This window comes from Carcharodon carcharias, chromosome 19 (genome assembly GCF_017639515.1).
Source record: "Carcharodon carcharias isolate sCarCar2 chromosome 19, sCarCar2.pri, whole genome shotgun sequence".
Taxonomy (NCBI): domain Eukaryota; kingdom Metazoa; phylum Chordata; class Chondrichthyes; order Lamniformes; family Lamnidae; genus Carcharodon; species Carcharodon carcharias.
The window spans coordinates 39,478,527-39,506,347 of record NC_054485.1 but is presented as its reverse complement, the minus strand read 5'-3'; the positions used below and the strand labels follow the sequence as shown (position 1 = coordinate 39,506,347).

The following is a 27,821-nucleotide window of genomic DNA, read 5'->3' as shown; positions in this document are numbered from 1 at the left end:
GAGTAAGGAATCAGCTTCCTCTTCTTCCCCACATGCTAATGCCATGCCTCAAGGTAGCAGATACAGAAAGAGTAAGGGAGAAGGAGGATGGGTATCATGCACATCAAACCAGAAATTATAATCAATGCCATAGAAAGCATGATTTACCAGGACTCCAGCCAGGAAAATCAGCTTGGACTCGTGACCAGAATCACAAATGTGTTCCTTTTCAAGCTTTTCAATAAATTTTGGAAAAATCAAAATTTGCAATCTTATCTTGTAGAGATTGAAAATGGAATAATAAGGAGAAACAGGAGTGCACTTGTATCTATAAGAAGACCATCAATGGAATAGGCTGACTACCCAATCTGATCAAGAAGACACCCTGATTAGAGAGCCAATAGTCTCTGATGATTTACATTTACTCTACAGAGTTCAAGACAGAACATGGAGAACTTGAACCCTATGTAACCTCCTGGGGAGCTGAGAACAAGGTCGGGGAGATTGGTGAAACCACCACAAATCTTATCCCTGTGAACCAGGGATGAAGGCAGAGCCTTTGGAGGAGATATAGGATAATGTAAATAATGTATTTAATAGTCAGAGGCTTGGGGGAGATGTAGTATAAAGGGTCAATGTTGAATATGTAAATAAATAATCTACATCATCAGTGGTGTAAGATCATGTGACAAGTGCATGCTGCAAGAGATATCAAGTAGAGCCTTGTCCCAAGCCTGCACTGTATCTATCTGGTAAACTTTGCTGTTTATTAAACATTCTATTAACAGCCTTGTCTCCAGCAATATCTGTAAATCCTGACCATGGACAATCTAAGCTAAGAACCACAACGATGATAACAGAGGAGCAAGCTTATTGGAAAAGTATAACACGTTAAAATCACATTTGAACAGGGAGCAATGCTTAGTTTAAAAAAAATATGGCATTCAAAAGTAAGTCACATTTTAAACAACAAAAGGAAACGAATATAATAAACTTCAAAGTGGACTGGCAATGAGGTATGTTGACAAAGGACCGAGCAGATGCCATGGACTGGGCTGAGCTAATGTTTGGTAGAGAGAGAGAGAGAGAGAGAGTGTGTGTGTGTGTGTGTGTGTGTGTGTGTCCCTTTAAGAACTCTTGCGTCCTGTTGCTAGTTTCAACGGGTGAACCGGCGATCATGGCGCTTGTGGTTGTGGCTGTGCGAGGTCTTCTGGGGCTATTCTTTATGCTGATGGGAGGCATGAAGTTGACGGATCGGATCTCCCCCAAGCTGTATGCAGAGGCGGTGGGTATGAGCAGGAGCAGCGCTGGAGGAGAGGAGGCGTCCCGGAGGCTGCAGAGCTCCTTGTTGCTGCTTTACACGCATGTTTTGGCGCTAAATAGGGCGGGTGGGTGGATGTGGGTGAAGAGCTGCTGGTTTTTGGGAGGTCGAGGTGTAATGTTAATATATATATATATGTAAATCAGGAGCTGCTGCAAAGCAGGATCGAGGAATAAAAAGGACTGGAGGTGCAGTCTTGTGCCACACTTCAAAATAAATGTCCCGATCATTCTGAATGTGCAACATTCCTGTTGTGTAAACGAGGTGGATTTTGCTTTCGCTGTAACTCATGTTTTCAGATGTGTTGCAGTTTGCTATCTCCGGTTAAACAGAGTTTGCTGTTTATTTCAGTTCACAGTTTGCACCGAGTTTCACATTTTGTTTACAAACTGACTCAAACTTGGGAAGTGAGCTCATTCTGAACGCAAATAGATTCAATTTAACCTGGATAAAACAAGGCTTTTTTTGAAAAAAAAACTTTTTATATTAAAGAACTGAAAAGCAATTAAAAAGCACTGGAAGACGTGGGTAAATGTGAACGAACCTCTAACCAGCATCACTGAGAAGTTGCATTCACATTTTTAAAGTTTTTTTTAAAATAGTGAACCTCGCAAGGGAAAGGTTATATTAAAATAAAAGGAAATGCATTTGTGGTTAAGGGGAAGTGAACAAAGTGATCACTGAGGAGTGGAGAGCATTTCCAACAACAACTTACACTTGTGTCTCTCCTCTTCAAGGGAGATAAACAGAGGAGCAATCTGACATAAAGCAATAGCAAGGCAAAAATGGTGAGATTAGGAGGGGCGACCAAATGAGTTTTAAGGAAGGCCTTAAAAGAGAGGAAGCCATAAGCAAATAGCTCAGTGCGAGAATAGTTAAAGCATAATCTACTTTCAACCAACTAAAAAAGATTTGGAACAGTAAAAAGCTTTCCATGAAAACAAAGCTTGGTTTCTATAGTGTAAATGTGCTCTTCACTCTCCATACACTTTGTGAAACAAGGAATCTGCAAAACTGCCCAAGAAAAGAAACTGGCTGATTTGATACCAGATGTCTCAGAAGGATTCTAGGTATACACTCATGGGACTTTAGACTCAACACTGAAGTAAGAAAACGCTCAGAACAGCCTCCAGTTTCATCCGTCATCAGCAAATGACAGTTCAGCTGGCCAAATTCTGTCATTGTGACCTGCCCATCAGGTCATGGATGTAGAAGAAGAGGGTGGCCCAGGATGAACTGGCGTCAGACTGTCACTCAAGATCTTCAGCTGGTCAATAGACGCTGGAATGATGCGGGGATATTGGCTGTGGACAGGAGAGAATGGAGTGATTTGCCTCGTGCCTCTAGACAGGGAAGCTACTATGTCTAAGTTGAAAGAGAAGAGGGAGGCGGTGAGGGAAAAGGGAGGGAATTCCAGAGTGTGCGCCAAGATGATTAAAGACATGGACATCAGTTGGGTGGGGTGGGCGGGGTGGAGGTGGTGGTGAAGGGATGGGAGCTGCTCAAAATGCTGCAGGGTGGAGGTGTGATGGCTGATCAGGACTTGGTGTGGGTTCTATCACAGGCAGCAGTGTTTTAGATGAGCTGAAGTTTATGGAGGGTGAAGAATGGGAGGCCGACCCGGAGATCATTGGAACAGTTGAATATGGAAGTTATAGGGTTGAGAGTTCAGTGGCTGAGGCAGAGGGTGAAAGTGGGCAATATTAGGGAGATGGAAGTAGGGAGTCTTTGTAACGGAGAAGATATGGAATTGGAAACTCAGCTTGGGGTCAGCTAGGATGCCAAGATTGCAAACGTCTGGCTGGAGGCTGATGGGATCATGGCTGCTAGCGTGGAGTTTTTGCTCCTCCCAATGTTCAACTGGAGGGAATTGGAGTTTATCCAAGATTCGATGTCTGGCAGCACAGGAATAGTGGCAAGATTGAGAGAGAGAGAGTACAATTGTAAGACTGGGTGTAGTTAGTGTGCATGTGGAAGCTGACCACCTGTCTCTGGATGTTAAGAGGTGTCCAAGAGCAGATATATGAAAAATACTGAAAGTAACAGTGTGGAAGTGGGAATAAAAGGCAATGCTGGAGCAGCTGTTGCTACAATAACATAGGTCAGAGTGGAAGCAAAGGGGGACAATGCACTCATCTGGGTTATGTGGAGAAGGTAATGAAGAATAATGGATCACAGTTGCAGAGGATGTCGCTTATGACTTTCATTAGGGCCATTTCAGTGCTGTGGCAGGGACACAATCCTCACCCGAGAGATCCAGTTGGGTGGCAACATCCCATTCAAGAACTTCCGAGGAAAGGGATAAACGTAAGACCATAAGATATAGGAGCAGAACTTAGGCCATTTGGCCCATCGAGTCTGCTCCGCTATTCAATCATGGCTGATAAGTTTCTCAACCCCATTCTCCCGCCTTCTCCCAGTAATCTTTGATCCCCTTACCAATCAAGAACCTATCTATCTCGGTCTTAAATACCAATGATCTGGCCTCCACAGCCTTCTGTGGCAATGAATTCCATAGATTCACCATTCTCTGGCTAAAGAGGTTTCTCCTCATCTCTGTTCTAAAAGGTCTTCCCTTTAATCTGAGGCTGTGCCCTCGGGTCCTAGTCTCTCCTACTAATGGAAACATCTTCCCCACGTCCACTCTATCCAGGCCTTTCAGTATTCTGTAAGTTTCAATCAGATCCCCCCTCATCCTTCTAAACTCCATTGAGTATAGACCCAGAGTCCTCAAACGTTCCTCATTTGTTAAGCCTTTCATTCCTGGGATCGTTCTTGTGAACCTCCTCTGGACCCTCTCCAGGGCCAGCACATCCTTCCTGAGATACGGGGCCCAAAATTGCTCACAATATTCTAAATGTGGTCTGACCAGAGCCTTATAAAGCCTCAGCAGTACATTCTGCTTTTATATTCTAGTCCTCTTGAAATAATCTCGGATGTTGGAGGTAGGTTGGTAGTTTGCAAGGACAGGGTTTAAGAATGGTTTTTATGTTGGGGTGGGATGATGATGGCCGTTTTGAAAGGACAGATGAGAAAAGGGAAGGGTTTATCACATCAGCTAGCACGGGGCATGAGGGGGCAGTGCTGTGGGTGACATGAAAAGATGTTGGGTGATCAGCGACTTAGTGTGAATGCAGTCAAAGAACAAGGGGTGAATCTCATGGACGAATGAGGATAGAGAAGGCATGACCTGAGATAGGGAAACTAAAGGAAGCCACAGAAGAAAGGTCCAGAATGTAGAATGAAGATAGCTGAAAACTTGCTACAAGAGGTTAATTAGGATAGCTGAGGCCTTTGGTAACTATCTTTAATATCTGGATTTCCATTGTGCAGTGCAAGCACAGTGACCCATTATCCTTGTTCATCCTTCAAGGTGGAGATGACCATGTTCATCATCTGGGATGTTTGGTAGGGTTCTGGTGAGCATGTAGTGATTGTCAAGTATGCCCAGTAGGTTCGGCTGCAAAATGGACTGGATGCTGCAAACAATGGAGTTTTGGATAAGTTGCTGGCTCAGTATTTCCTCTCCTTGCATTTTCTCTCTGCCTCTGATATGCTTTCGAATGAGGCTGCATTGTTTTTATTTGGTTGCGCCTGGACAAGTTTCTTCCAAGATTTGTAGTCCATATCAGTCTTCAGTGTGTCCTCGTAGTGCTTCCTCTGGCTGTCATGAGAGCACACCTCAGACTCAAGCTCTCCATATAAGATTTGTTTTGGTAAGTGAGTATCAGATATTCTGGCTACATGACCAGCCCTACTCAGTTGTGACTGTCTCAATATGGTGTGGATGCTTGGTATGCCAGCTTGGGTGAGCACCTCAGTGTCAGGTATTTTGTCCTGTCTTCTGATCTTCAGGAGCTTCCAAAGGCAGCTCTCAAGTGAAAGTAGTTGAGCTTCTTAGCATGATGTTGTCACACTGTCAAAGTCTTGCATGCATAGAGCAGAGTGGGCAGGATTATTGCTCTACAGACTTTCAGTTTGGTAGGCAGAATTACTCCTCTTCATCCCTAGACATTGTTCAATGTCTGCTGAAGGATACACTTGCTCTGGTGATTCTTGGGTGTGTTTCATCGTCAATATAGACAAGTCAAGAGTCTGTTGCTGAGATAAATGAACTTATCCACTGCTGGCATGTTCTGGTCATGGACTAAAACCTTGGGCTTGAGATAGGGCTTTCTTTGTGGTGTTCATAAGATCGAAGTTGTCAGATGCATTGGAGAACAATCCATGCTACATTGGATGTCCAGATCTGAACTTGCAACTTAACTTATTGGAAGGGCAGTTTACCATGCCCTCAGTATGATAATGTGCACGCTTGGAACAGTGAGTCCTTGTCAGAGAGCTGGCACAAAGCAGATTTAAGATTTATCCTTTGTACCTGAATATGTTGGCTCCATTATGAGAGTAATCCTTTTGTACCTCTGTGCCTGTTTATCATGTGTGGCACTAAAATGAATGCCAGTGGCCACTTGGTTGTGGAGCAGACCACACCCAATCTCAGTCTTGTTTTCACTGGACATCCACAAACTCAGCAAGAGCCATTGGACACTGATCAGAAATAGGAAACTTGGACAGATATGAGCCCCTACATAGGGCAAAGGCACTACTGTCAACGATAACATCCCACCTGACATTCTGACAGAGATCCTAGGGCAGATGATGTGCAAAACTCTTTCACAAGAAAATGTGAAAAATTGGAGAGAACAACACATCAGCCCTTCCTGCACTTCTGTCGCAGAAACAAGACAACATTTGTTCTGCTGTAAAACTGTCACTGAAACAATGCTGACAGGGGCAGTGAAACGTCAGGAACTGAGCCTGCATGTAAGCATTTCTCCTCTTGCAAACACCGATATAATTTCTTTTAAAAGACACACTTCCCTCCTACAGCTGCGTTCCTGTTATTGTTATGAATTTGGCAACCAAGATGGCTTCAGTCAAAAATAGAATGGAATTTAAGATTTTCCAGTTTGCAACAAAGCTGCAATAAAATCAGAAAAGGAAAAGTTGGGTGGATTCATTATCCTGCAAAATCCTTTGTCACTGTGTCACCCACGTTTGTGTTTTAAGAGTATGTGTAAATTCCTGACTCACTTTGTTCTGTTCACTGCTTTCCATAAAAATAGTATGTTCTTCCCCAATGGAAGGCAATTTGATAAATTCAGTATGGAGCTGCTGCTTAAATTATACCTGTGATTTTTATATGGGAAATAAAAGTGGACCTTGAGCAAAATGGGGTTTATTTGTGGCTGAGAAAACCAAGTGGAGAAATACACTTGGGTCTGTGTCAGGATCTTTCCCATTAACTGATGTGATTAAATCCTCCAGTACTGAAAGTTGGGCTATCTACCTACAAAATTCGAGCTTTTGCCAAGGGCAGAGCTAAAAGCAGAAATCTGGGCACTAATCCCTTGCTCCCAGTTGTGGGCTGAACAGATATGTAATGCCTTGCTGTGTTAAAGAAGTGGCTCCATCTGTTTTTGATATTTTTTCATTGAAAGGGCAAATATGTATATCAATGTCCCAGACAGTAGCATCACTATCCTGCATATGTCCTGCCCCACCGGAAGGACAGACCTACCAGAGGTGGCGGCACAGTGGTATATAGTCGGGAGGGAGTTGCCCTGGGAGTTTTCAACTTTGACCCTGGACCCCATGAAGTATCATGGCATCAGGTCAAACATGGGCAAGGAAACCTCCAACTGATTACCACCTACCGTGGCCCCTCAGCTGATGAATCAGTGATCCTCCAAGTTGAATACCAATTGGAAGAAGCACTGAAGGTGGCAAGGGCGCAGAATGTACTCTAGGTGCCTATCACCATGAGAAGCTCGGTAGCATCACTACTGATTGAGCTGGCTAAGTCCTAAAGGACCATACCTGCCGCAGACCCAGTCTGGCAGCTGGTGAGGGAACCAAGAGGTAAAAACATACTTGACCTCATCCTCACCAACCTGATGCATCTGTCCATGATAGTATTGGTAGGAGTGACCACAACTCAGTCCTTGTGGAGACGAAGTCCCGTCTTCAGGTTGAGGATACCCTGCATCATGTTGTGTGGCACTACCACCGTTCTAAATGGGATAGATTTCAAAGAGATTTAGCAACTCAAGACTGGGAAACCGTGAGGCACTGTGAGCAATCAGCAGGAGCAGAATTGTACTCGGACACAATCCCCACACTACCATTCCCACCAAGCCAGGTGATCAACCCTGATTCAATGAAGAGTGCAGGAGGGCATGCCAGGAGCAACACCAGGCATACCTAAAAATAAGGTGTCGACCTGCTGAAGCTACAACACAGGACTACTTGTGTGTCAAACAGCATAAGCAGCAAGTGATAAACAGAGCTAAGCAACTCCACAACCAGTGGATCAGATATAAGCTCTGCAGTCCTGCCACATCCAGTTGTGAATGGTGATGGACAATTAAACAACTGACTGGAAGAGGAGGCTTCACAAATACCCCCATCCTCAATGATGGGGGAGCCCAGCACATCAGTGTAAAAGATGAGGCTGAAGTATTTGCATCAATCTTTAGCCAGAAGTGCTGAGTGGATGATCTATCTTGGCCTCCTCCAGAGGTCCCCAGCATCATAGATGCCAGTCTTCAGGCAATTCAATTCATTCCATGTGATGTCAAGAAACAGCTGAAGGCACTGGATACTGCAAAGGCCATGGGCCCTGACAACATCTAGGCAATAATGCTGAAGACTTGTGCTCTAGAGCTTGCTGCACCCCAGTCAAGCTGTTTCAGTACAATCACAACACTGGCACTTAGGTGGCAATGTGGCAAATTGCCCAGATGTGTCCTGTTTACAAAAAGCAGGACAAATCCAACCTGGCCAATTTCTGCCCCATCGGTCAGGAGGGTTTGGGCATCTGTTGAGGAAGGAGTCATGGACACGGCTCTCTATTTTTGGGCAATCTGAATATTTAAAGCAGTTCTTTTTCATATTGCTGGTGCATGACATGCAATATGATTGTAGCAGTGCCATTGATCTGTAACAGCAAAAAGGATGGTTATCTTTTTACCTTACCAGATTTCTGGACATTCCAGATATCTGCTGAAAAGTGAATCTGCATGTGGCCCATCAGTCTCCAAAGGGAAGACTAGTGGTAACGTGAAATCTTAAACTGGAGGTGCAACTAGGGCAGGTCAGGTTCGTAACATACCACCTGGGAATCTGAACTGCACCACGCTACAATCTAAATTAGGGTTTTATAACTGGCTATGTGAGAACTGCTTGACTTGAGCTATTGTCTGACATAATGGCCTTTGTGAACACACTGCATCATTATTTGGTGCTTTGGGTTGATGAATGTCTATTCCCAGAGGCTGACAGGGAAGTTGGCACTTATTTTGAATTTGAAATACTTAATAATTTTGAGTTTTCGATGCTTATGGACTTTGCGCCGTCGAATGGATCAATTCTTGTACTTTCTGTTCTTAAGTTTCCTTATCTTGTATCACTGCTCCCTTTAAGGTGTCTTTACCTCCAAACTTCGACATTAGAAATGTCTAATGGAGAATTTCTCATTGGATGACACATTTTATAGAATTAACATCACAGTCAGTACATTCAGATACATTTTCTATTTGATGTACAGCGCCAACGAGTTGATTCCTATTCAATAAATTCCACATTCCTTAAAGTAAAAGCCACACTGTTTTTTTTTAAATATATTTTTAAGGATCATTATGCCTTATCTGCTTTTATTCATAAGCTTTTGTAGCAACTCTCTCATCTGCCATGGATTTTCAAGTTTTTTTTCTGAAATGCGGGCTCATACAAATTGCAATTTCACTTTCAGGCACTTGCTCTCAGCAGACTCTGCTCAGCTGGTGAGCAGCCCTGGGCCACTTATACTCCTTCTCATGCTTCCTATGCACTTCAGCTGAGATGTATCCTGGCAGTTAAATTGAGATATTTGCCAGCAGGTTTAACTATCAAAGTTAGTGTAACTCAATTTCACATGTTCAAGATTTCTGTGTGTACCCTCAACGTGACACTAAACCACGGGATTTAGATTCAGGCTGTTTGATCCTCACCATGTTTACCGACATCTGGCTCGAAAGATTTTACTATTAGCCTTTCATTTATAAAATACGTGTGTGTCGCCGTCTCCATTTCTGCTGAGACCTGCTAACACGTTTCCTGCAAACATTAATAATCTAAAATGTGCTTGATCAAAATAACCTCTGATCTGGCCTTCATTGTGCACTTGTAATACTTGGTTTTATTAATTTCCCTTAATGTAAACCTAAAACCGGATTAGTGTTTCTGAATTCAGCAAGAAAGAAAATAAGTAAAACTTGTGCGATATATTGATTCCTTATAGGTTTCCTAATGTTCAATAGATGTTCACTGCGGTGTACCTCCAGAAATAAATTTTAGTCCATCTGGTGCAGTTTGTTTTCAGTTCCTTCACTTGTCCACCTTTGTTTTCCAGTACTAAGTGGCTGCTGTTTGCTGCTTTCCATACGGTCGGCAGTGTCTTCTTATCTTGTGCTGTCTATTTGCTCTTTGTCCTCAATCCTTCCCTGGGCTCACCATCTACCTCTTGAGCAGGGAGTCCATTAGGCATACAACCAGGTTTGCTAGAACATAGTGAATGGTTGCAATCTACATTGGTTTACTGGCAGAGATTTGTATCTGTTGTCAGTGCTGTAACTGAACAAGTTAATTGCACTAATTCTTATATTTTCCATGAGCTGTATGTGGTGTGCATTGTATTGTCTTTACATCTTCAGTTGTGTGTTTTTCTATTGCTGGAAAGAGGAAGAGAATAAGCTTGAGTGAGCAGGGAAGCCTTTTAATTTGGAGACCTCTAGAAAAGTGAATTTGACAAATGATTAAACAGAAGGAGAGTTCATGTTTTTGTGCATGTTAATGATTATATCTCACACTCTGCTGAAAGTGAACAAATGTTGTTTCAACAGCATTAAGTGGTATTGCCTGGTGACATAAGGTTGCAATGTGATGCTTTCTTCATTGCGTTAATTGCTGCTAAAGCTTTTGTTCAAATGAAATTTAAAGAGAGAGAAAAAAAGCGAGATATTGGGTGAATGTTTCATCTATTAAAGCTACTTGTAGCGTGAAGCCTCCCTTTTAATTAAAAATTTGGTTTACCTCACCAAGTCTTAATCCAAACTCGGGCAGCTAATTTTGAAATAAACCCTGGTTGTGCTATTAAAGGAGTTGTGAGATTATGATCGAACAAACTAATTATTCATGAGCTATGGTCCCTGCATATGTGGGAGTAAATGTGGATGATTCCAAGAATGATGAAAGAGGCCTCTGTGCTGACAGTTGTTTATTAAAAGGCCTTGAAATTATATTGACCATTATTAGTGTCCAAATATTTACCTTGATTTAATAAAGGAAGAAATTTCATTCAAAGGAAGGCAAATGTTTCATATGGATGTGCTAAGCGTTGATCCACTAATATTCTTATGCATAATTTAGGGCTTGAATCTCGGTTAATGACTAGTGAAAGTGTAAATCGTACATTGGAGGGTTCAGAATTTGTTCATAGATTTGTTTGTCAGCAGTTCTAAGGCTAAGATTGCTGATAGAGCTTTTGGCAGCCATTCATTTAACTGAGATATAACTATTGATTAGCACTTTGCTATTTGAACTTCATTGCAGACAGGTTGACAGAGTTGGTTGGCCCTGCACCAAGGAGACCTGAGGGCATTACTTATAGCTTAGTTGGAGTGGGAGAAGGAACTTCTTTGATGCAAATGATTCCCGTGAATTAATTACTGCACTCAGTATATTGTTTGTTAAAATGTCTGTGATGATTTTTCACCACAAAATGGCTTCATTGAGGTGCCCTGCTTGCTAAGGCATTCTGGCCAGATTTAATCTGTGGTGAGATTACCCAAATTCAGTCAGAGCAACTGTTGAAGCGCTACAGTTAGTGAGGGGGGAATCGAAACCTGTGGCCCCTGTGCCCTCAGTAGTGCAACAGTGCAGGTGTTAATTCATCATGTGTCAGAGTGGCCTGTGGCACTGAGAATTTGGCACAAGTCATGAATAAGTCTCGTTAAGGCCTCAGCTTTCAGACTTATTTAGAAGAGCACATAACATTATAACACAATGTAGGTGCCAGCTTTGCTTTTTTCCCCTTTGTTTGGACTGGGATCAACAGAAGCTTTATGCACACAGGAACTCTTTTTAAAGTGGCAAAAGCTTTGTGCTTTTTATTTTTTCCAAAAGTTTTTTTAGTGGATCGTTGCTGCTGTTGTAGGTTTAATTCAGATTTTTGACGTTAAATTCTTAAACCTTTCGAAACAGATTTTAGGCGGCTGATTTTAGGCAGGTTTTACTCCTTGTGCTAAATTTGCTTACTTTAAGTGTTTTTTTTATGGTACAAGATTTAAAAGGATTGTGGAAGTATCAGCAGGCCCCAAACATGCATGCAGGCCTTGGCTCATCTGCTAGTTAATGACTGAGAGTACTGACTCCACCTCGTGTAGCTCAGCAGGATGCCAGTTGCAAGAGGCTGTTGTCACTTGGAGCAAGCTTGCCTGCAGGCAAATTGCAACATAGGGGTGGCCCTGCTCTTAGCTGTGCCTTATTACAGCAAACTCTGCAATTATCTGTCAGTGTGCTGCTCACATCGGTCTGTCTTCACACTGAACAACATGACACAACTGCACTGCATTTCACAAAATGTGAGGTTGTTGATGGCTGCCCAGTGCTCAGCCTAGTAGTTGACCATGTTTGTGCACAACGGTTTGATGCGTAAAGTTCTTGGAAGACATGAGCATGGCAAAGCTTTCCATTATAAGATTCAGCTTGAATGTGTGCCCTGCTGAAATATGGGCCCCAATATTCGTGGGGAAGGTGCGGGGAGTGTGAAAGCAGCAAGGGTGGGGGGTGGGGGGTGGGCGGTGGTGGGGGGGAGGGTGGAGTCTTGGCAAGGCTGGGGATGCGAAGTTCCCGCTAAATGTAGTAACAGGACCTCGTTATTATTATGTTGCCTCTGTTTCCTGGTCGGCTGCCGGCCAAATCGATAGGCAGTCTGGCTGCTGTGGAGGAGTATCAGCAGCAGAAATTCGCAACTGGGGACCATAGGGCAGGCTGCAGAATGGGGAGGGGTGGTGAATTGGGGGGTCTGATGTGATTGTGGAACAGGCTGCAGATCAGAGTAGAGGTGATTACTATGATCGCGGTAGGGGCTAGAAAGTGCCTAGGATTGCCGGGCAGTGTCAAAGCTTTTCTTGGGGGATGGGAGGGAACACTCCTTGTCCTGGCTTATAAAAGTGCTTTAAAGCCTACTGGACTTGGAGGACCCACTCCCCTTTCATCTACCTGTAAAAATAGCAATGGGCACATACATGGCAAGTTGAGGATGTATTTACCATTTTCTAGGGTTTAAACCCTCCCTCCTTCCATCTGTTTAGAGGAATTTAATGTTGAGGCCCTTCAGTATGCATAAGATGCAGTGAAAGGTTATGCAGGAGTTGGATATGGGCAAGTAGTACATGTGGGATGTGTTGGAAGACAACATTTTGCAGCATGGAACCTTGCATCATCAATTTACTACATGGTATTGTTGGGTAATCTCAGTTTGTCAGGTCCTTATCTATCACCCCCTTCCTCTTCCATCCCCCATCTAGCATCCAGCTAGCCTGCCACCTTCTGTTGGACATGGTGAACTGCCACCTTGTATGAGATGCCCTCTGCAGTCCTGTCTTTAGAACCATGTCTGCTACATCTCCACCTAGAGTTGGAGTCAGCATTGCGCCATCACTCACCTACAGTCTCCTTCTCATGCCTTGACATTATATATTTTGAAAAGGCTGATAACTATTAAAATATATTAGAAAATTGAAGAGGAGAAACACTATTTCAAAACGTCTTCTCATGTGGCCACTGCATCTTTAAATGCTCCAACATTTCCCAGTGGGCTGCTAGGTTACATCCTTTAATCTGTCCCCTTCCATAATGAGGTCAGGTACTGGGAGCAGATTGCATTTATTTCAATATGCTCTCTTCATGTTATAGAACAGTTTATCCCGCAGGATGTGACCTGCACTCAACATGGAGGCTTCTCAATTCCTTGCAACGTGGATTGCAATATTGGCCCTTAGTTTCTCTTTGGCAACCTATGCTGGACACATGTAGCTGTGTTCACCCTCACTATTGTCAATTTAATAGGTACTTTGAGTTGACGTTCCTCTGTGTGCTACTTTTCGCACACTGATTGACGTATTTATGTCATATGCTTGTGTGCACCAGTGGGTAACCATTTCAGATACAGCAAGACGCAGGAATTTGGACTCTGTGTTAACTGGGGCACTAGAAATAACAAATACAACTTATGGCCCGTAATAAACCAGGTCTTTGCATGGAAAATGGCCACCTGGATAAGGTGCTGATGGGCTAGCTGCAAGTTGTGGAATTCTAAGCCAGTGCCGGGAGAGGAGAGGTTAAGGACAGAGAATAAAAGGAGATTTTTTTAAAAATTGAAATCTTTGTAGTAAATAGTGTCAGCTGGCTAATATGATGTATGATATAATGGTACATGAATTAACGCCAGTGGTTCCCCTCATTAGCTTGACGGCTAACGTGGGAGTTCTGCCAGGCAATAAGAAAGGAGGAATTCAGAAGGCGATCAGCAGCATTACTGGAGTGACTTAAGGCCTAGTGACACTGGCAGATAGCCTGGAGCTGGAGAGCGTAACCTTGAGCAGCGAGCTAAAGCTGAGATTCCTTACTGCCAGAAGAAACTCTTTGTCAGGAATGGAGTGGGTGGGTGTGTAGGAGGGGGTAAGATCTTCTCTGTTAGCTACTATGAACCAAACCTTTACGTGTGCTTTTAAGATTTGACTAAAAATAGCGAACAGAGGAAATCCTTCCCTTAATATTCTATAGGCAGGGAAAAAAAAAGAAACCTTTTTAGTAATAGGACATCAGTCCCTGTTCTGTCTCTCTTCAGTGCAAGTTTCTCAGTGTTTAAAAATATGGCTGAAATTCTTGGAAAACTAACAAATGAAAGATTGTGACGTTTAGCTTTGTTGCCTGCCTCAGTCACCAGTGTCTGGATGGTGCAGAGTATTTGCGTATTGCACTTTGATCTCTGCAGTCTGCCTGGATCTAGTCCAACCTGAGGGGAAACTGGCTGTAATGACTCTGGATGAACAAAGCCTGGTCATTAGCAGCGCAGTTCTAAATGGGAGTGGACACATTGTACAAACCTGCACCAAACTAGCACCAGCTAACACCACTTTGGAAATTTACTTGAAAGATTCGAATGGATGGCTGTTGTGCAAAGTGGTAATACCACATTTGTGTAGTGGGAGTGCTCTTAGGTTGAGGAAGAGTGCCTACTGCTGGCTGCATTATATCTGGTCCAGATGTCACAGCTTACATAAAATGGGAAAGAAGTCCATTCCCCAGCACTAAGAGCCTTCGCCTTGATGGGCATCTAGTTCTCCCCCATCTTATAGGACCACATGCTGTAAGTGAGAGAGAGGGTGGGGAGGCAGCTACCAGCAACGAGCATGGTGCTCTTCAGCTGGCTATAAGGAGGTGGGCACCAATGGTCAAGTAATAACTCTTTCTTTTAATCTCCTTCATGTTTACGTTGATAATTCACAAGAATGCGTTTAAAGCAAAGAGTAAATAAAATTAGTCACGCCTCATTTGGAGGATTAGGAAAAGTTGATCCAGGCAAATTGACCACTATATCCAAGTTTCCAGGGGGCACAATTGAAATTGAGAGAATGAGGTGGTGCCTTGTCTTATAAAACTTACTTGTAGAAAGAAAGAAGGACTTGTATTAATCCGATGCCTTTCATGACCTTGGGTCGTCTCAAAGTGCTTTACAGACAATTAAGTACTTTTCAAGTGTTGTAATGTAGGAAATGTTGCAGCCAATTTGTGCACAGCAAACTCCTGCAAACAGCAATGTGAAAATGACCAGATCATCTGTTTTTCAGATGTTGAATGAGGGATAAATTGTGGTCAGGACACTGAGCAAAGCTCCCCTGCTCTTCGAAATAATGTCATGTGATCTTTTACATCCACGTGAGAGGGATGATTGGGCCTCTGTTTGACATCTTATCCAAAAGATTGCGTCTCTGACAGGGCAGCACCCCCTCATTGCTGCACTGCAGTATCAGCTTATATTTTATCTAAAACGTAATATAGTAATTACAGAAAAAAAATACTCGTTGAGGCCAATTAAAAAAACAGTATAAATGGGTTAAAAGGACAATTGTATGCGTTTCTAGACAGATGGGATTGAGGGGTAATTTCAGGAGGTGCGCCAGATGATCGAAGGAAACAGGCAAGCTTATTTACTTATTTAGCCTCCTCCGAAGGTTCTTTGTTTTTTGCTGTAAAATGTTTTTGATTGCCTTTCCCTTTCTGTGTTTCTCCAACAGGTAGATGAGTTTGAGAAGTTTGCTGATGTGTTCCCATTAAACGACATGGGTATCAAGTTAGACCCCATGCAATATCTACTTATGGTGGGCTGGATCGAATTGATTGGAGGTTTGCTGCTGGCGTTTGGGACTAAGATCCTGCAGGAAATCAGTAATATTATCCTTTCAATCATTATGATGGGTAAGAAATGATAAAATTCCTGTAAAATACACTTCAGGCAGACCCAACTGTGATTGCAATGGAGTGTGATGTGAGCACACCGATCAATTAATAGCTCTCTGATTTCCCCCATTTTCCTGACAAAGAGAAACTCTCAAGTCCTGGAGGCAGGTTAGATTTCGGCACAATGCTCACAGAATCTAAAGGAGTGAACTATGAGGGTAGAATGGAGAAATGAGGCTCTTTATCCTCAAGCAAAGGTGAATGAGGGGGACCTTGTAGATAGATATTAAATGGTATAGAAAAGGTAAACCTGGAACAAAAAAGATAAACCAGGAACATTACTTCAAGGTAAAACTGGGAGGAGGGCAAAGTTCTAATTGACAATTAGCAAATTTAGGACTGATGTCAGGAAGAATTTCTTCACAATGTGCATATGACAATTGAATTAGATCCACAAAGAGCAGCGATGGAGAAAACCTCAAAATTGGAACTGTAGGTTTTTCATTTTGGATGGATGAGTTAAGATGGGCCGATCGTCCTTCCTCATCTGTATTCATCTTCTGAAGGCCACTTTGGCTGCTCATATTTAGCAAAAAAAAAACCTAAGACTACCCACTTGCAAGGGTGCAAAGCCACAGATTGTATCAGTATGATTTATTTCCTCATCATTGCCATCTGTAGATGCGGCACAGTGAACAGTTTGTGCACTGGGCAAATGGAGCTCAGGTGAATCTCATTCCTGTAAGATAGTCACAACTAGCAAAGGGAGGAATCTTTCATTCCAGCAGTCTAAAATGGAATTAAACTTCGATTCCAGACGTGGGAGAACAGTATATTAGTGAGCTAGCCTCCTGTGCCACCCATATTGTATTAGTTCAAAACAAAAACAGAATTACCTGGAAAAACTCAGCAGGTCTGGCAGCATCGGCAGAGAAGAAAAGAGTTGACGTTTCCAGTCCTCATGACCCTTCAACAGAACTGGGTGAATCCAAGGAGAGGGGTGAAATATAAGCTGGTTTAAGGTTGGGGGGGTGGTTGGGGGTGGGGGGTGGGGGGAGTTGGGTGGGGGGAGAGAAGTGGAGGGGGGTGGTGTGGTTGTAGGGACAAGCAAGCAGTGACATCTTCACTGCTACAACCACACCACCCCCCTCCACTTCTTTCCCCCCACCCAACGCCACCCCCCCCCCCCCCCCCACATTAAACCAGCTTATATTTCACCCCTCTCCTTGATTCACCCAGTTCTGTTGAAGGGTCATGAGGACTCGAAACGTCAACTCTTTTCTTCTCCGCCGATGCTGCCAGACCTGCTGAGTTTTTCCAGGTAATTCTGTTTTTATTTTGGATTTCCAGCATCCGCAGTTTTTTGTTTTTATCTCTGTATTAGTTCAATTTGGTTTAAAATTTAAAACTTCGTATTATCTGTTGATGGTTTTAACAGCCTGCAACCTTGAATTTAAATGCTTCCCATCTCCCCTAATGTTAGCAGTATATCAGTTATAAGTCAGTTTCCATTGAACTGATCTAGTAAATTACTTTTTTGAAATCGCTGTATATGATGTCCAGCATCTAATCCTGTTCACTTGCAATGCACGTTTTTAGACCGAAGAAATCCACATATTATTCTTTAACTTTTTGACAATTGCCACTGGTGGCCATTTGCTGTGCCCTATCGTCAGCTCTACTGTTGAAACTCTCACTCATGGCAGATTGATTTTCTCTAAAACTCATTGACTTCCTCAAGACATTCCTCACAACCTCTGTTTAAGCTGGAGGACAACAGCGCAAGTCATTATTCCCCCAATCAAAGAAAAGCTTATTACCTAGCCCAGATGGGGAGATGGTGGCAAAATGGTAATGTCACTGAACTAGTAATCCCGAGACCCAAGTTCAAATCCCACCACAGCAGCTGCTGGAATTTAAATTCAGTTAATAATCTGGAATATAAAACTAGCCTCAGGAGTAATGACAATGAAATTATCATCGATTGTTATAAAACCCTATCTGGTTCACAGTGCTTTTTGGAAATCTGCCATCCTTACCTGGTCTGGCCTTCATGTGACTCTAGATCCACAGCAATATGGTTGACTCTTAGTTGCCCTCTGAAATGGCCGATCAAGCCACTCAGTTTTTTAAAATGCATTCACAGGATGTGGGCTTCGCTGGCTGGGCCAGCATTTAGTACCCTTGCGAAGGTGATGAGCTGCCTTCTTGAACCGCTTCAGTCCATGTGGTGTAGGTACACCCATAGTGCTGTTAGGGAGGGAGTTCCAGGATTTTGACCCAGCGACAGTGACGAAACGGTGAGATATTTCCAAGTCAGGATGGTGAGTTACGTGGAGGGGAGCCTCCAGGTGGTGGTATTCCCATGTGTCTGCTGCCCTTGTCCTTCTAGATGGAAGTGGTCATGGGTTTGGAAGGTGCTGTCTGTCTAAGGAGCCTTGGTGAATTCCTGCAGATGATACACACTGCTGCCACTGTGCGTCGGTGGTGGAGGGAGCAAATGTTTGTGGATGTGATGCCAATCAAGCGGGCTGCTTTGTCCTAGATGGTGTCCAGCTTCTTCAGTGTTGTGGGAGCTGCCCTCATCCAGGCAAGTGGGAAGTATTCCATCACACTCCTGACTTGTGCCTTGTAGATGGTGGAAAGGCTTTGGGGAGTCAGGAAGTGAGTTACTCGTCACACGATTCCTAGCCTCTGACCTGCTCTTGTAGCTACAGTATTTATATGGCTAGGCCAGTTCAGTTTCTGGCCAATGGTAATCCCTGGGATGTTGATAGTGGGGGATTCAGCGATGGTAATGCTATTGAACATCAAGGGGTGATGGTCGGATTCTCTCTTGTTGGGGATGGTCATTGCCTGACACTTGTGTGGCGCAAATGTTACTTACCACTTGTCAGCCCAAGCCTGGATATTGTCCAGGTCTTGCTGCATTTGGACATGGACTCCTTCAGTATCTGAGGAGTCGCGAATGGTGCTGAACATTATGTAATCATCAGCGAACATCCCTACTTCTGACCTTATGATGGAAGGAAGGTCATTGATGAAGCAGCTGAAGATGGCTGGGCCGAGGACACTACCCTGAGGAATTCCTGCAGTGATGTCCTGGGTCGGAGATGACTGACCTCCAACAACTACAACCATCTTCCTTTGTGCTAGGTATGACTCCAACCAGCGGAGAGTTTTGTCCCTGATTCCCATTGACTCAAGTTTTGCTAGGGCTCCTTGATGCCACCCTCGGTCAAATGCTGCCTTGATGTCAAAGGCAGTCACTCTGGGGATTTCAGCTCTTTTGTCCATGTTTGAACCAAGGCTGTAATGAGGTCAGGAGCTGAGTGGCCCTGACGGAACCCAAACTGGGCATCAGTGAGCAGGTTTTTGCTAAGCAAGTGCCGCTTGATAGCACTGTTGATGACCCCTTCCATTACTTCACTGATGATGGAGAGTAGACTGATAGGGCATTAATTGACCGGGTTGGATTTGTCCTGCCTTTTGTGTACAGGACATACCCAGGCAATTTTCCATATAGCTGGGTAGATGCCAGTGTTGTAGCTGCAGTGGAACAGCTTGGCTAGGGGCACAAGTTCTGGAGCACAAGTCTTCAGTATTATTGCCCTATTATTGTCAGGGCCCATAGCCTTTGCAGTAGCCATTTCCTTCAGCCGTTTCTTGATATCACATGGAGTGAATCGAATTGGCTGAAGACTGGCATCTGTGATGCTGGGGACCTCTGGAGGAGGCCGAGATGGATCATCCACTCAACACTTCTGACTGAAGATTGTTGCGAATGCTTCAGCCTTATCTTTTGCACTGATGTGCTGGGCTCCTCCATCATTGAGGCTGGGGATATTTGTGGAGCCTCCTCCTCCAGTGAGCTGTTTAATTGTCCACCACCATTCACGACTGGATGTGGCAGGACTGCAGAGCTTAGATCTGATCCGTTGGTTGTGGGATTGCTTAGCTCTGTCTATCACTTGCTGCTTATGCTGTTTGGCATGCAAGTAGTCCTGTGTTATAGCTTTAGCAGGTTGACACCTAATTTTTAGGTATGCCTGGTGTTGCTCCTGGCATGCCCTCCTGCACTCTTCATTGAACGGGGGTTGATCCCCTGGCTTGATGGTAATGGTAGAGTGGGGGATATGCCAGGCCATGAGGTTACAGATTGTGTTCGAGTACAATTCTACTGCTGCTGATGGTCCACAGTGCCTCGTTACTGCCCAGTCTTGAGTTACTAGACCTGTTCGAAATCTTTCCCAATTAGCACGGTGGTAGTGCCACACAACACGATGAAAGGTATCCTCAATGCGAAAGTGGGACTTCATCTCCACAATAACTGTGTGGCGGTCATTCCTACTGATACTGTCGTGGACAGATGCATCGGTGGCAGGCAGGTTGGAGGATGAGGTCAGGTATGTTTTTCCCTCTTGATGGTTCCCTCACCACTTGCCGTGGACCCAGTCTAGCAGCTATATCCTTTAGGACTCAGCCAGCTCGGCCAGTAGTGGTACTACTGAACCACTCTTGGTGATGGACATTGAAGTCCCACACACAGGGAACATTCCATGCCCTTGCCACCCTAACTGCTTTCTCCAAGTGATGTTCAACATGGAGGAGCGCTGATTCATCAGCTGAGGGCGGTACATGGTAATCAGCAGGAGGTTTCCTTCCCCATGTTTGACCTGATGCCATGAGACTTCATGGGGTCCAGAGTCGATGTTGAGGACTCCCAGGGTAACTCCCTCTTGACTGTATACCACTGTGCTGCCACCTCTGCTGGGTCTGTCCTGCCAGTGGGACAGGACATACCCAGGAATGGTGATGGTGGAATCTGGGACATTATCTGTAAGGTATGATTCCGTGAGGATGACTATGTCAGGCTGTTGCTTGACTAGTTTGTGAGACAGCTCTCCAATTTTGGCACTAGCCCCCTGATGTTAGTAAGGACTTTGCAGGGTTGACAGGGCTGCGATTTCCGTTGCTGTTTCCGGTGCCTAGGTCGATGCTGGGTGCTCGGTCCGGATTTATTCCTTTTTTGTACATTTGTAGCGGTTTGATATTGCTGAGTGGCTTGCTAGGCCATTTCAGAGGGCATTTAAGAGTCAACCACAGTGAAAGGCAATTAGGGATGGGCAGCAAATGCTGCCGTTGTCAGTGACCCCCCCATATCCCGTGGAAGAATAAACAAACAAAAAAAGCTGAACACTGCTTTCATGTTACAGCCGCCCAATCAGAAGGAGCATTGCAGCCTACTGGAGGGTCCTTTTAATTCAGAATGCGAACTGGTCAGTTTGGAGACGGGACAGAATGTTCTCTACAACCAAAGCAAAATACTGCAGATGCTGGAAATGTGAAATAAAACCAGAAAATGCTGCAAATACACCGCAGGCTCGGCAACACCTGTGGAGAGAGGAACAGAGTTAACATTTTAGGTCAGATGGATTAAAAGAAGGGTGAGAGGAATGGAGCCAGGGCAGTTGATGAGTAGAGAAATCAGTACTTGTGCCATAGATGAGGTTTCAACAGGAGAGGAGGTGAGTGAGATGGGGCACAGAGTAGGACCATCATTGACAACTGTCAGAAGGTGGAAGAATAATGTTTGCGTTTCATTGGTTTATAAATGCACGATGCACTTGGACTGAGAAAGATGCTGGAAGTAACCAACCTGAAATGTTAACTCAGAATATTCCACAGCTGGACAGACTGGAAGTTGAATGTCATGGGCAGCAATTTTGAAAATGGACAAATTGCTGAAGAAACATCGAGGTTGCAACCTCAGGCTTTCCTCAGACTTCTTACCCTTGCTCTACATCTGCCTCCTAACACCTTCTCCACCCCCACCCCCAGCCCCAGCCCCACCCCAACACGGGTTCTTTCCATTTGACTCCAGATTTCAGTCTCACATTGCACTAATGTCTGGAGATGGGGATGGCGAGGGAGTAAGTCACTTTTGGTCATTATCTAGCTCCCCTTGGCATCAAGTGCATCAGTATTTAAAAATCTCACAGATTCTAGGTAAAATCACAGTAGTGATGATAGGTTATGAAAATCAGAAGATGGCATACTATGACAGCACATAACCATCCCTGAATGATATGCATACAGTCTGTGTGGGACACTGCAAAAATGTGGGCTAACAATTCTATTTATTCATCATCTTTACATTTAATCAGCCAGTTGGTTAGCTGTATTAAATATTCTGGTTCACGTGCTGTGTAATTAAGAGATGCTCTATTTACAGTGTTGGACAGTTGTGTTGAAATGGATGCATGGCACTAAAGCACATATCTCAGAATTAAAGGTTGTAATCTTTCCTAAAGGTGCCAACTTGTTCTGAAGTGCAGTGCGGTGGGAGGTGATAACTTCATCCTAGTTGTTATTCTTCATGTATCTTCACTGATCGACATTGATTTGCAGTCTGCCAATGAATTGGATTTGAAAGCCCCTGTCTTTATTTCCCTTCACTGCCTTTCCCCAATCTATCTCTGCAATCGCCTTCACCCCATACACTTCTGGATCACGCTGACCCTGAGTCTGTTCTTATATCTGTCTCTCTCCCTCCTATCCTTTTTCCACATTGGTAACTGAACTAACTGGGACCTGCCCTCTAGAATTCCCCCTTTAATTCTCTGTCTCTAGACACCACCCCCCTCCCCCCACCACCACTGCCAACTTTGATTCTTTAAGGACCCTCTCAAGACTTAGCTCTCCAACTTTAGCTTCCAGTCAACCTTCTGAACCTCCCTCAACCTGGCACAATGTCTGTTTTCTTTAGGTATATCTGTGACGCACCTTAAAGATGCTATATGACTGGGATTCAGATGAGCACGTAGTCATTGTATCATTGAAGGCATTAGAGCACCCTGTCTCAGCCTGGGGCACTAAGACCAGTTGGAAAGACCTTACTGCCACCCTGGTTTAGATCAGTTCACTTAGCACAGACTGAAGATCAGAACTGGGACCTTTCTGGTCTGTTTGACTCAGTGCTATCCTGGGTGGTACAGCACACAACAGCCCTCCAAGAGCTTTGATGCTGGCATTGATTCTATCAATTGGGGGCGGGGGGCGGGGGGGTGGGTTTCAAAAGCAAAATACTGGAAACCTGTCAGAAAAAGTAGAAAGTGCTGGAAACACTGGGAGCATCTGTGAAAAGAAAGATAACAAATGTTTCATTAGAACTGGAAGATGTTAAAATGGACAGCTTTTAAGCAAGCACTGGCTGGGAAATGTTGGTACTTGGGGATCTGGGTATCCTTGTGCATGAATCATAGAAAGTTAACATGTAGGTGCAGCATGCAATTAAGAAGGTAAATGTTATGATGTAATCTTTGTTGCAAGGAGGTTGGTATATAAGAATAAGGAAGTTTGGCTACAATTGGATAAGGCTAAGACCATATCAGTGATAGGGTGGAGGGCAGGAGTGATTAAATGACAAAAATAGTGATGGTGGAAAGCAAAACGAGCTGCAAAATGGCCCAGGTACAGAAACAAAACGTAGCCCCAGAGGAGGTCTAAGTGGTTGCAGTGGAATAACAGAGCCTGTAGGAAGCAGTAAAAAACCTGGCAAAGATCCAAACGTATGGCAAAAGAAAGATAGGCAGTGAAGACAACCCCGCTCGCCATGTGTTGTTTTGGAGATCCCATCTCAAACAGCGGCCCGCATCTTCTACAATCCCAGTGGCTCTAGTGTAGCCAATGCTCTATTACCAGGACCTCCTGCCAGGGTAGGGTTGCCAGCCCCCCCTCGGAATGGCCAGGAGACTCCTGGAATCGCCCTCAATCCCCTGGTGGCTATTAAAATGCAGTCCAGGAGATTTCAGAATGATAGGATCCCAATTAGTCGAATGACTCCTGTCCCGGCAGCCACAGAGTCCATTTCGCTGAACAGCATTTCGCAGGCAGGCTTGGCAGAACTCCCGCGCAGGCGCAGCCAGCACGATGACATAGCACATTACATCGCGGCCGAGCACGTGTACTGAGCCCATGGCCATTGCTGCTTGCAGCCTGCCTGCACCGAGGTGAGTGTGGTGTGAGCCGGCAGAGGAACCTGCGCTGCTGCAAGAAGCAGGTGCGAGGCCATGGTCCCGGGGATGGAGCACGGGAGCCTGTTAATGTAACCATCAGGAGGGAGCAGACCAGGGCCTCTGCTAGCCGGAGAGCAGAGTCTGACGCAGCTGCTTGTTAGCGCCCGGTGTGTATGTGCTCGGGGCGGGGGGGTGGAGGGGATTACCCTACAGAGGCTCACGGGTGTGGGGGTGGTGGGGGGAAGTGGAAAGATTGGGATCTGAGCCAGAGTGGGGGGGGGTGAGGGCTCAGCAGCAGCAGCTTTAAAGGGCATCTGATTGTGGTTCCAGTGAGCACCCAGGTGCAGCAGTGCCTGTACGAGCCAGTTCTAAACAAGATAAAAGTACCTTTGTTCATTTACGCGTCGAAGAAACCCATCCCCTCCCACTAGCTTTTGTGGATTTGGACTTTTCCCCCCCCCACCCCGCGATGGGCTGACCCGTTCGCACCACGCAGCCGGGACCCTGTGATGCCATTTCCACCAAGCCCAGCTGGAGTTGACAACCACAAACGTGGTGGTTAAGATTTTAAAGTTTTCTTCATCCTGTCAAACGCAAGGTTAGATTACAGACTTAAAGTATTTGGAAAAGGGTGTAAATCCATGTCAGCTCTGTTTCTGCTTCTCTCTTAACTGTGGCTTGTCCTCTCGGGTTGTGTAGACCCATGACAGCATGATTAATGGGCTTTCACTGAGAAACAATCCTCAAGCTGGGACGTGCTGCCATTCCTGGATGGACCACTAGATGACTCCAAAAGCAAAAGAAAATCATGACTGCAATGAAACACATCAGCTACTCCACACTGGAAAGAAATTCCAGCTTGAAGAGTAAAAAATAATTATACATCAATCCTAATCAAAGGGGGAAAACAAAGTAGAGCTCTTTCCTTCTCTTTAGTTATTGAATGGCTTTAGAGTCTATGAAATATCTTTGAGGTTTGAAGTGCGGACATATATGAGGCCGCACAGTACAGCAGATTCTGAAGGCCTCTCAGCTGCCTAGAAAATTATCAATGTGTATGACTGGCGACTGGTGGGGAAGAACAGCAGCTGACCAGGGCTAAACACTGAGGTGTTGGCAGCAATGGTCAGGGCCATCTCCGGACCCAGCAGAAGTGGGACATCCTATTTAGGAGCAGCACACTTGCTCCTTCCACTGAAACTGACTTTGGAAGAAACAAGAGATGAACACCCTGCCCTGTCACCATGGGTAAGTATTGCGAAGTAATCCTTGAGGCGAAGACACATGTGTGGAGGACAGGGACAAACTGGAATTTCTGACCATAATTTTATGCACAGAAAGAACCTGTGTGTTCCAGGTCCAAGCAGGACTGTGCGACTGCCCTTAAGAGCAAGCCTTAGTTGCGGCTCCTCAATATTTAAGCCCCACTGACTGCTCCTCAACTTTAGCTACTTTTCTATCTCTTTTCCCTCTCCCTTCTCGGTTGGCAAAACCTGTAGGCTTGTCTCTCGTCCTGACTGCTACAACTGGCTGTCCAGGTGGTAAAGTAGTGTAGCCCCCCGAGCAGATGCAGATAACCTTTGACAATACACTAGGGTGGTGGTGTAAGGCTCCTTCTACATGTCCAGACACGGGAAGTGATGCTTTAAGATCCCAATGTTATGCTCCACCAGAATTTGGGTGACGGTAAAAGTTTCATTGTGTTTTTGCTTTGCCTTGGATTTTGGATGAAGAGGAAAGTGTTGCCCTGATTCCCCAGTCGCCATCTTTCCTTCTGCCTCCTCTCACACAATTGTGGCACCATGGGCATTCATTATATCCAAAGCTTCGTGACTGTTGCATGAGTCCATTGAAGTCACCTGACCGGTTCTGTTATAATGGTCAGAGACCAACTGAAACTCAATGAGGTAAAATCCCTATGTGTTATTGCTTGGTGCCCTTATTGTTAAGTGAATGCTGTCCAGGGGACCCTGCACTTTGGGGAACCCAAACACCTGGTAGAAGCGCTGGACCCTTTCTGGTTTTTCCTCTCCTTCCCATAATGAAAGTGACAGAGCTGTTACAGAAAGAAAGACTGGGGTTTATACAACACCTTTTATCATATCAGACTGTCCCTAAGGTGATTTACAGCCAATGAAGCACGTGGGTGGTCACTGTTGTCATGTAGGAAATTCAGCCGCCAATTTACCCACAGCAAGGGCCCACAAAGAACAATGAGGTAATGACTGGATAACCTGGTCTCTTTTAATAAAACATAATAAATGGCAACAGAAGTAGGCTATACAATTCCCTGAGCCTGATCCATCAGTCAGTAAGATCGTCGCTGAGCTTCTCCATCAATGGCACTCTCTAACTCTATGTCCATACTCCTTCGTTTCCTCAGTTCCATCAATCTATCAATCTCAGTCTTGAATATACCCAAGTAAGCATCATGGGTCAGAGCACTTCAAAGATTCTCACTCCTGGGAGTGAATAACTTTCCCCACATCTCAGTCCTAAGTGCTGACTCCTTATCCTGAGACTATGACTGTTAGTTTTAGATACCTCCAGTCAAGGGAAACAGCCACTCAGTATCTATCCTGTCAAGCCCTCTAAGAATTTAATGTCTTTAAATGAGGTCACCTCTCAATCTTCTAAACTTCAGAGAATACAGGTCCATTCTACTCAATCTCGCCTCGACATTCATCTCATTCCAGGAATCAGTCTAGTGAACCTTGTTTGCATCTCCACTAGGATAAGTGTATCCTTCCTGAGGTGAAGAGACCAAGACTGCATACAGTATTCCAGATGTGGTTTTACCAAAGCCTTATATGATTACAGAAAAATGTCCTTACTCTGATATTCCAACCCCCTTGCAACGAAAGATAACGTCATTTATCTTCCTAATTGCTTGTTATACCTGCATGTTAACTTTCTATCATTTATGCATACAGACATCCAGGTTGCTCTGAGCACCAGCATTTTCCAGCCTATTATGTTTTAAAAAAAATTATGTTTTTTCATTCGACCTACCAGAGTGGATCATTGCACATACTTCCTCACATTACACTCCATCTGTCATGTTTCTTGCTTAATTACAGTAAGCCCTCTCTTTAAGTTCCCCTTTTTGAGCTGTTTTGATTAATGTTGTGTTTTTAATGGGGCTGGTATTATCTTTTAGCATCACTTGGATTTGCATTTACGTTGTTTTGTGCCGGGTGTGACATAGGGTCATGTGACCCAATCAGCACCATTTTGGAGTTGCCTCTTCTGCTCTCTAACCCTGCCGGTTGATGTTGACCCTCCTGCTTGCTGCCTCTCCAGCTTGTAGCTTACCTCTGCCACCCTGCAACACAAAGCATGGGTTGCTTCCTGCCTCTTGCCACTCATCTCCTGAGTTCTCGTTCACAGCAAGGGTTCGGGAGAGGGAAGCAGCCAGTGGGAGGGTCGGCGAGCAGGAGAAGTGGCAGTGACTACAAAGGTCAGGGAGTGGGGGAGGGGGACGCAGAAGAGATAGTGAGCCAGAGTTAATTAGAAAGAGTTAGCGTATTTCTTTCGTACTTTAAAATTTATTTTATTTTAAAAGTTATTTTGTTTACGCTCATAGTATTTGATCAATGTATGGTATTTATTCTGACAGGGTATGATGTTTTCAAAACAAAAACAGAATTACCTGGAAAAACTCAGCAGGTCTGGCAGCATCGGCGGAGAAGAAAAGAGTTGACGTTTCGAGTCCTCATGACCCTTCGACAGAACTTGAGTTCGAGTCCAAGAAAGAGTTGAAATATAAGCTAGTTTAAGGTGTGTGGGGGGGTGGGGGGGTGGAGAGAGAGAGAGAGAAGTGGAGGGGGGGGGTGTGGTTGTAGGGACAAACAAGCAGTGATAGAAGCAGATCATCAAAAGATGTCAACAACAATAGAACAAAAGAACACATAGGTGTTAAAGTTGGTGATATTATC

The 27,821-nt window shown here is 44.5% G+C and overlaps 1 protein-coding gene across 1 annotated transcript in view; it reads left to right on the top strand.

Annotated features, from left to right (window-relative positions):
* The first annotated feature begins 1,121 nt into the window (after positions 1–1,121).
* LOC121291992 (transmembrane protein 35B-like) overlaps positions 1,122–27,821 on the top strand; it is a 55,627-nt gene continuing 28,927 nt past the window's right edge. The window contains exons 1-2 of the mRNA XM_041213708.1: positions 1,122–1,264; positions 15,703–15,883. Coding sequence (XP_041069642.1) covers positions 1,157–1,264; positions 15,703–15,883 — 289 coding nt within the window. The 5' untranslated portion in view covers positions 1,122–1,156. The remainder of the gene's footprint in view (positions 1,265–15,702; positions 15,884–27,821) is intronic.